This window comes from Rhamphochromis longiceps, linkage group LG18, assembly GCF_057381845.1.
Source record: "Rhamphochromis longiceps isolate RC_006_pf linkage group LG18, R_longiceps_female_GT1.1, whole genome shotgun sequence".
In the NCBI taxonomy this organism is placed as follows: domain Eukaryota; kingdom Metazoa; phylum Chordata; class Actinopteri; order Cichliformes; family Cichlidae; genus Rhamphochromis; species Rhamphochromis longiceps.
Window position 1 is genome coordinate 25,956,682 of NC_140574.1, and position 9,846 is coordinate 25,966,527.

General features: G+C 41.0%; 1 protein-coding gene across 1 annotated transcript; it reads left to right on the forward strand.

Annotated features, from left to right (window-relative positions):
• Window positions 1-476: 476 nt before the first annotated feature.
• Window positions 477-9,799, forward strand: zbtb41 (zinc finger and BTB domain containing 41). The gene is made up of 11 exons (XM_085390203.1): window positions 477-606; window positions 1,119-2,360; window positions 3,282-3,489; window positions 4,671-4,740; window positions 6,315-6,462; window positions 6,797-6,926; window positions 7,059-7,154; window positions 7,324-7,430; window positions 7,566-7,671; window positions 7,818-7,906; window positions 8,524-9,799. The coding sequence occupies exons 2-11, from the start codon at window positions 1,151-1,153 to the stop codon at window positions 9,153-9,155; spliced, it is 2,796 nt and encodes a 931-aa protein (XP_085246329.1). The 5' UTR covers window positions 477-606; window positions 1,119-1,150; the 3' UTR covers window positions 9,156-9,799.
• The last annotated feature ends 47 nt before the right edge of the window (window positions 9,800-9,846 follow it).

Consider the following 9,846-nt stretch of genomic DNA (forward strand, 5'->3'; position numbering starts at 1 on the left):
TAATCGTGGATTCACATCCAGGGGCCTTCTTGCTGTGGGTCAACAGTGCCGACCATCTCACCACGATTCCTCCAATATTACTTTATATTATATTTTTGTTGCAATTGGCTGGGAATTTTTACATTTTTAAAAACAAAATACTGCATTTATATGTTGTCAACGGTTTAAAAAAAATCTTAAATGTTAGCTGTCAGATAAATGTAGTTGGAAAGTAGAAAAAAAAGAAAGCCAATATGCCATTAGCTGTTGGACTACATTACCCATGATGCCGTCGTGTTATGAGCTCACGATGATAATCGACAAAAAACACCCCAGCCTTTGTTTATTTCGTCTTTGACTTTTCATGTATTATATAGAAAATGAAGTAACACGGGCATGAACTGTCGTAATTGTTGAGGTTTATTTCTCTGCTGCTTGTGTTTACGCGGATAAAAATGGACCGTTAGAGAACAAAAGCTGAAGCAGCCAATGAGCAAACGGCTTGTTTCGGTGTCTGGTGGGGCGTTACAAATATCCAGGAAATTATTATTCCTTCGTTTATTTCTCACATTTCTTATTCAAGCTGGGGGTGCGCGGTGCCTTGTAAACGTGTCCCGCAACTCTTAGGTAAGACGTTTGGTTAAAATACGAGTGCGTATGAAATGATAGTTTGCAGGGTAACATCAGAGGTCGTTTGTCAACACTCTCCTCGGAGGGGGGCCCGCCCGTCACTCCGATAACACAATGTTAGGGGTCCTTGAGGTGGGGAGCGAATATGTAAATGCCCCTGTCCTGGCAGTTAACAATTTAGATTAGCAGCAGAGTTAAGTTAGCTTAATTTCACATTTAAGGCCACTGAGGCCTTTAATGTGTTGAATGCATTGTTTATAACGAATAGCGGTTTTGTGTTTCGCATTAGCACGAGAAATCTCTTAGCATCTTTTTATGTGTGTTTATGCATATGTATGACTACAGTCTCCTTTTACAGTCAGCTTTGCTGCACTGTGTTGCACTTACATACCAAACCATTTGTGGAACCTCTTGACTAACGTGCTCCTGTGAAATCTGAATAAAAAACCAAGTAGTCAGCAGCTATACATGTTCAGTCCCAGCTCTGATGACATTCCTCTTCTCTCCAGGAGGGATTCCTTGTAGACCTGCAGACACATTAATGACGAAAAAGCCTAGCACTATGCTCCGTCCCAGACGTGGCAGGCAGGCCAGTGCCAGTGGTGACGGTGTACCTCCATCCAACATCCCAACAAACTCTGAAACGTTACAGGAGTCAGCCCCACAAATGAGACATCTGATCATGTCACAGCACAGTAACAACCTCCTCAATTTCTTGAATGAGGACCGGAGCCGGCAGAAGTTCTGCGATGTGTTTGTGTCTGTAGGTGGGAAGACCTACAGTGCTCACAAGGTGGTTTTGGCCCATGGGAGCAGCTATTTCCATGCTGAGCTGTCCAAGAATCCTTCTGCTAAAACTCATGTGACTCTGGAGCACGTGGAGGACTCTGTTTTCCAGCACCTGCTCAGCTTCTTGTACACCGCTGAGTGTGTTGTTGCAGAGACAGCACTCCCAGCTCTAACTGAAGCGGCCCGATTCCTGGACATGATGGATATATTAAAGCTGTTATGTAAAGACGGTGAAGTACAACCTGTAAGTGTAATACAAACCCAGGTTGAGACAATAGCTTCTCATAAAGTGGAAACTACCTCCAATAACTCGCCAGGAGCTGATACAGAGATCAACAGTCCAGCTGATGTTCAAGGAAACCTGTTCGGTCATGATAACTCCAATCAGGGTCAATTGGCTGAGAGTGTACACACTGATGTACATCAGGAGGCCTCAAATGAGGAAGAAAAGACGACAGGTCAGGGAAGTGCTACCACACGGAGATCAGCTCGTAGGAGGAGAACACCTACTAAGTATAAAAGAAATGATGGTGAGTACAGTAGCAGTGCTCCCAAGGAAAAACAAAGCACTGCATCATCAAGGCAGCACAACAAAAACAGACTGGAAGGAAAAGGGGAAGTGAATGTGACAGCCAAGCTGGATGTGAATAAGGCATCTAAACCAGTTCAGGGTGACGATGTAATGGATATGGAAGAGGAGGAGGAAGAGAGAGGAGACGCAAATGCCGCTATTATTGCTGAGACAGCTGATGAGGCAGAGAGCCGTGCAGATCTGCAGAATTCAGATCTACAGAGGACAGAGCAGCAGGCTGCTGACAGGGTGGAGATGCATGTTGGAGCAGCAGCAGGAAGCTCTAACCAGAGTCCAGTGTATCCTGAAGGTCTGGCTCCAGTCATCATACAGAACTCCAGCAAGAAGATCCTCAAGTGCCCCAAATGTGAAAAGACGTTTGACCGTGCAGGTGGGAACCACGGAATAAGATCTAGATTATTAGTGTTATTCTTATCTTACATGGTTAACAGATAAGACCAGAGATAATTATTTTTTGTAATGTCATTCAGTGTTTGGTCGGCACACACATATAATAGCTATAAATGCTCATCATGAATTACCACAGCCTAAGATTTGAGGGTCATTCCATAGAAGATCAGTCAAAATTGATTTTGTAAAACTTTGTTTATTTATCAGCGCTTTGTAACCCTAAAAGTTAATAGAGTTGAGTTGTAGTTTGCACTTTTTAAATTTTATTGCAGCATTTCACCCCCCATAATTTCATGGGTAAAAAAAAAAAAAAAAATACACCATTAACACGGTTAACCTGTTAGACAGTAAAACAAGTTATGTCATACGAAGGGTCTTCTTTTTTGTCTACATTTTCATACGAGTCTCATCTCCTGGCCATGGTTCCTTCTGTTTCATAATATTTATAATACAGTAAGTTTGTAATGTTCAGCAAGTGTTTAATATTAGATTCTGTTTAACCAAGGAAAGCAGGATTTGTGATAACACAACTAGTGTGGAAGACTATTCAACTGATTTAACCCCTTACTGATTTCCTGTTTTTTGGTATGTTTGTCACACTTAAATGTTTCAGATCATTAAACAAATGTAAATATTAGACAAAGATAACACAAGTAAATACAAGAGTTTCTAAATGAAGGTGCTTATTATTAAAGGAAAAAAAATCCAAACTTACATGGCCATTGTTTATAAATAGATTTTTTTGTGGCCTCTAAAGTGTCTTTAGAGAGTGCCTCTAAAAGGCATTGCTGTGTTTGTATTGTAAGTGTAAAGGGTTTTTTTCTTGTAGAGGTACGTCTGTAGTGTGTGTTTATCTTATGACCCAGATGTGTTCCTAATACAGTATAAATCATATTTCCAGGGAAATATGAGAGCCACACTCGAGTGCACACAGGCGAGAAACCTTTCCAGTGTGACATCTGTCTGCAGCGTTACTCCACCAAGTCTAACCTGACTGTACACAAGAAGAAGCACGCCAGCGACGTCCCGTTCCAGAAAAAGGAGCACAAATGTCCCTTCTGCAACAAACTCCATGCCAGCAAGAAAACCCTGGCCAAGCACGTCAGGAGGTGAGAGATGGCCATTTTACTTTGGTATTGTAATAAATTCACATAATGTTCATGGGATGATTGATGCCAGGGTAAGAAAATGGATGTAAATGTGCAAGTATAGTATGTTTGGACCACTCCCTGTCGCTCTGGTTGCAAATCATCACCAGCTCAAGATATCGGCATACATGTGTGTGAGGTATTTAGGCTTTGCTTTGTACAAAAAAGAGAAGCTATAACACTGCATCCATGTACATACAGTGTATATGGTGTGTGCAGTGCAGTGAATGATAATTCATATACACTAATAGTTAAAAATAAATCCAGAAAGATCAGCCTCGTGGTGAAGAGTCTGAGATTGGCAGTCTATCATTTTACATGTTCAGTTTCCGTGTTATTGGATTTAATATACAATTAAAACGATTGAAGCAGTGTCACCAGCACTATAGCGCTCATATTTGTAAAACTCTGGCTCTACTTAAATTCTAGTTAAGATATTATACAATACAATACAATTTGATTTATATAGCACATTTAAAAAACCACAGGTATGCCAAAGTGCTTCACAGAATGAGTTAAGAGCAATAATAAATACAAATATGAAAATACAAATAAAATATACTAACAGGCGGGTGACATAAGTAACCAATAATACACCAGGCATAGTAGGCACCAGTGAAGTCTGCACACAATGCTGAAGGTTAAAACATTATAAACATTAACAAAGTGATAAAGATAAGTTCCAGTACACTAAAAATGTGGGCTCTAGGAGGCGGGGAAAGCAAGACTAAACAAATAAGTTTTTAATCGAGATTTAAAAGATTGAATTGAATCAGACGCCCGAATAGCTAGGGGGAGGTTATTCCAGAGGTAGAGTGCGACAGTGGCGAATGCGCGGTCACCTCTGGTCTTGAGCCGAGATCTAGGTCGCACCAGGAGCATTTGGCCTGCTGATCTAAGCGCTCTCCCAGGGATATAAAAGCTGAGGAGATCCGTAAGATAGCTGGGCGCGGTGTTACTTATGATTTTAAAAGTGAGCAATAAGATTTTAAAATCAATACGAAATTTAATAGGGAGCCAGTGCAGGTCGGATATTATAGTTAAGTCATTTGTGCAGCACAAACATCACACAACACCAACATCAGCTGAGCTGCTGCTGTGCTGTTGCGCTGTGTAATGAAGTATCTTCTCTTTCCTGTCAGGTTTCATCCAGACCACATCCAAGAGTTTCTTACCAAAAGGAAGAGGAAGAGTGAAAGCTGGAAATGTGCTGTGAGGACTGGTTTCAGTTTTGAAGAAATATTTATGTTATTGACAGTGATGTTAGCAAATGTATTTCTCCTGATGAGCCCACATCCATTTTTTATAATATATTTCCAAGACTCAGTCAATCAAACAATCAGTTATTATCAAATTAAATACTTTTTAAGAACTTTATCTTTTTAACTGATAGTCTGTGGAATCAACAATAATATTAGTTCAATTCAATTTATTTGATACAGCACCAAATCACAACAACAGTCGCCTCAAGGTGCAAGAACCTACAATAACACATACAGAGAAAAACCCAACAATCATATGACCCCCTATGAGCAAGCACTTTGGCGACAGCGGGAAGGAAAAACTCCCTTTTAACAGGAAGAAACCTCCGGCAGAACCAGGCTCAGAGAGGGGCGGGGCCATCTGCTGCGACTGGTTGGGGTGAGAGAAGGAAGACAAGATAAAGACATGCTGTGGAAGAGAGACAGAGGTTAATAACAAGTATGATTCAGTGGAGAGAGGTCTGTTAACGCATAGTAAGTGAGAAAGGTGGCTGAAGAAGCAGCTGCATCATGGGAATCCCCGGCAGCCTACACCTATTGCAGAATAACTAAGGGAGGATTCAGGGTCACCTGGTCCAGCCCTAACTATATGCTTTAGCAGAAAGGAAAGTTTTAAGCCTAATCTTAAAAGTAGAGATCGTGTCTGTCTCCCGAATCCAAACTGGAAGCTGGTTCCACAGAAGAGGGGCCTGAAAACTGAAGGTTCTCCCTCCCTTTATCAAATGAGTTAATTTTTCATTCTGCAGTCTGCAGCTGATGTGGTAAGATACTGATCAGACCAGAACGCACAACCACTGTGGTCCCACTTGCAAACTCTTTGAACACGTTTTCCTTTCTCGTCTCTGTCATGCATTCATGCATGCAAATGTCAATAAAGTTACAGTACTTATTTTCAAGCCTTCTGCTAGGCCTACGGAGGAGGAGTGAGGATCAACAAAGATGATTTGTTTTTTAATTCATACATTTTTTTATGTGGCATGTCATTTCAAATGCAGCTTTTCAGACAGCTCAACAGGTGTCACCAAACACAAAGTGTCTGTGCCGTTTGCCACACAGTCTCTCTTGTTTGCTGCTCCAACAGTTGTTGTGTTTGAAGAGAAAAAAGTTAGTGTGTGATCGTTTTAATCTGAGAAATGGAGAAAGATGTAAGAAGGAGAGGAGAGGAAGGTGACAGATTATTTTCAAAGACAAGGACTGTTCAGCAAGTAACATTTGTTAAAATGGAAATTTACATGTTACACAACTTATTGTGAAATGTCTTTTATAAGAGACTAAATGATAATAATTTATTGCTCAGAGTTTATACAGGATGGCAGCTGTAGGCTAAACTGGATAGTTTGTGGTCTTGTGGTAAAGTTATAATAATGGATTAAGCTCATTGATCAATGTTTTCCTGTGTCAATATTTAAAGAAACTCTTTATATTAGTATATCTGTGAAATAACCAGTGTTTACACCCATGACTTTTATATGGGCTGTAATGATGAATTAATCCTACCTGTAACCTTTGAACTCTCTGTATCAGATCTGTTTCAAGACCTTCACTCGCAAACCTCATCTGGAGGAGCACATGATCCTGCACAGCCAAGACCGGCCTTTTAAATGCTCCTTCTGTGATGAATACTTTAAATCCAGGTTTGCCAGGCTGAAACACCAAGAGAAGTTCCACTTAGGTGAGAACTATTTTTTTCACTTATATATTTAAACGTATTTTTGAATCTCAGATAAGTATTTAAATAGAGAATATTCAGGAGATAAAGTTTTTGTTTTTCATGTTTTCAGACTATATTAAATCCAAACCTTTAACGTTTTTCTCCAGGTGCTTCAACTTCGTCTCATAGTCCAAAGACATGCAGACGGGTTAGTTTAGGTTAAGTTAGTGATTCTAAATTGACTGTATTTGTTCATGTGAGAGTGAATGGTTATCTGAATGTGCCAGGGTGTACTTTTGTAACCCATATTGAAGTAGCAATTGATCTACTCGATTTCGTCCTGCCTCATTTTCAGGTCCTTTCCCCTGTGAGATCTGTGGTCGTCAGTTTAATGACACCGGCAACAGGAAGAGGCACATCGAGTGCACACATGGAGGCAAAAGAAAGTGGACCTGCTTGGTTTGTGGGAAATCAGTAAGAGAAAGGTACACCTGTCTGTGCCTGTTACATTTCCCACATGGCCCGTTTTTATGTGGGAGTGCACTATGTTATACGGCAATGATTATTTATTTAAAAAAATAGTCATAGATGATCATATTTGAGTTTCCACATCACAGGACAACCCTAAAGGAGCATTTGAGGATCCACAGTGGAGAGAAACCTCACCTCTGTAGTATTTGTGGCCAAAGTTTCCGTCACGGCAGCTCCTACAGGTGGGTCCTGTGAGATTTGGAGACGCCGTTTGGTGTTGGTGATCACAAAAGTTTCAAACTTTCTACTATGAAATTTCCCACTTGTGGGACTAATAAAGGTATCTTATGACCTTATGAACATAACTTCATAGTAGACTTGTCTTTAATGAGAAAACTGTTCCTTGGACAGGCTTCACCTCAGAGTCCACCATGATGACAAGCGATATGAGTGTGATGTTTGTGGGAAAACCTTCATACGCCACGATCACCTGACCAAACATCAGAAAATACACTCTGGTGAGCATGGAAGGGACGGCAGCGCTATTCTCTAGTTTTACTTGTTACTTTTGTGGCTTTTTCTCCGCACAGAGTCACATGGTACAGCGTAAAACACTTAAAACAGTATTTTAACTGTACCCATTTCTATTACAGGTGAGAAAGCACACCAGTGTGAGGAGTGTGGCAAGTGCTTCAGACGCCATGATCACCTGACAGTCCACTACAGAAGTGTTCATCTGGGAGAGAAAGTCTGGCAGAAGTATGTTATACAAACCACGGGCTGGTTCTCTAGTGCAGTGGTGTTGTTGTTGTCACTTGCTTCTCTCTGCATCTCCTTTACAGAGTAGCCTGGAGGTTTGGTAAACGTTCCCTTTGTGTGTTAATGACAGATTTTTTTCCTCTCAGGTATAAAACTGCTGTGCATCAGTGTGAGGTCTGCAAGAAAGAATTTAAAGGAAAGTCAAGTCTAGAAATGCACTTTAGGACTCACTCAGGTAAGGAAGCAAATGAGTTAGTGGAAAGTCTACATTTGCATGAAAATACTTCCTGTATGAGAACAGAAAAGAAGTGGATCTTTAATGAGTGTTTTTAGGCTTGTTTTATTCTTTTTTTTATAAACTGAATCCTTTAAACATGAGCAGCTTCAACTGGAGATTATATTCTGTTTTGGATGCAGACACAGATATCTGGATGAGTAGTCATTCTTGTTCTTTGAATCTCACTTTAAGCCCCGTGGATGTGTCTGTAAGCTCCGCGCTCACCGTCTCATGATAAAACTTAAGTCACTTTGACACAAACAGATCTGAGCAGACTCCTGGATGCAGAAACTATAACAAGACCACTAACTGTTGCTGACAGCTGTGCATTTGTTGTTTAACAGTTTCATTTGTATGAGCTGTGTCGAGTAGACAACATTTAGAAGAACCATGAAATAAAGACTTTTTGGGTTTGGAGAAGTGATAACAAAAGACGCCTCTACAAACAGTCGGGGGGTCTTGAAAGCCTGACAGTCAGTGTTCTGATGCAGGGTCCATCAGGACAGAAGATGATTATTATTAAATTAAAGGTGCCGTAGACGTGAATGTCTGTCTTTCTGTGTTATGTGTAACAGGTGAGAAACCGCACAGATGTCCCGAGTGCCATCAGACATTTCGGATCAAGAAGACTTTGACGAAGCACATGGTGATTCACTCAGACGTCCGTCCCTTTAACTGTCCCCACTGCAGCGCCACTTTTAAAAGAAAAGACAAGCTCAAGTACCACGTCGACCACGTGCACAGCACGCGCTTTGCCGAGCAGCCCCTCAGCTCGATCGGTGAAGAAAAAATAGTGTCGGTTACTTTTGAGGAAAGCTCAAAGACGTACCATGCCGAGCCCAAGTCGAGCCACCAAACCAGCCCCGCTCCTACAAACGTGTGCGTTCCCGTCACTTTAGTTCCCATCCAGATGGCTGGAGGAGCGCAGGGCGACTTGACCATTCACAGGCCTCCACCTCACTCCTCACAGACTCACACAGTCATTAGCTTGCAGACTCAAGGACAGCAGCAAAACTCTGGCTACCAGGCTACGGACATGGCCTTCTTAGAGAAGTACACCCTCACACCTCAACCGGGCAACATCGTCCACCCCGTGAGGTCGGATCAGATGCTGGACCACCGAGAGCAGTCCTACCTGGGAACGCTGCTTGGACTCGATTCATCTTCCTCTGTGCAGAACTTGGCCACCTCTGATCATGCCCACTGACGCTCCTTGGCAAAAAACTGGAGCTTAAAGGCAAAGCGCAACAAACTTGGCACAGAAATCATGTAGGGAGAACCAAAGACGTAGTCACCTCTGCAGTGTGTTTGTATTTTAACATGGCGGTGACTCGCAGTCAGACTCACGTGCCATCTAAACTTAGGACAAAAAAAATAAATCCAACCAGATTTTGATGGATTTGTGTGACATGTTTAAGATAAAAAACCTGTAAATTTAATTTAAACTTAAAAAAAGACATTCTGGTAATAATGAAACATTTTTAAACATTACTTTAGCAAGTCCAAGTCTAGGCAGGATTTTTTGCTGTTACTGAAGTGTTTACCGTTTCATATCAGAGTTTTTATTAGCACGGTCACTGTCATTTTTAATGGATTCATTTTAAAATGAATGATGAGATTTTTGATAGACAAATCATGTAATTATTTTTAGTACAAACAGTTTGCCGGTTCTAACTTCTAATAATTAATGCTGGTTCACCAAACACACAATAAACTTCTAATAAAAATAATAATCGCTGGTGGTTAGAGGAATTCTAAACTGTGACTGCAGTATACATGTGTGCAATTTGTCAAAAACAAGCACAATGATTTCTTTTTAAAAACTTGATGTAGTTTTATGATTTAGAGTAATGTAGGTGAAAGGGAGAGCTTTCAGCCACTTGTGAGCTTGAACAGCT

Bases quoted from the DNA above. Each gene is read 5' to 3' on its own strand.
- zbtb41 (XM_085390203.1), top strand. From the start codon at position 1,151: ATGACGAAAAAGCCTAGCACTATGCTCCGTCCCAGACGTGGCAGGCAG. The intron at 3,490-4,670 runs GTGAGAGATGGC...CTTTCCTGTCAG, and splicing joins CTGGCCAAGCACGTCAGGAG to GTTTCATCCAGACCACATCC. The intron at 7,672-7,817 runs GTATGTTATACA...TTTTCCTCTCAG, and splicing joins GGAGAGAAAGTCTGGCAGAA to GTATAAAACTGCTGTGCATC.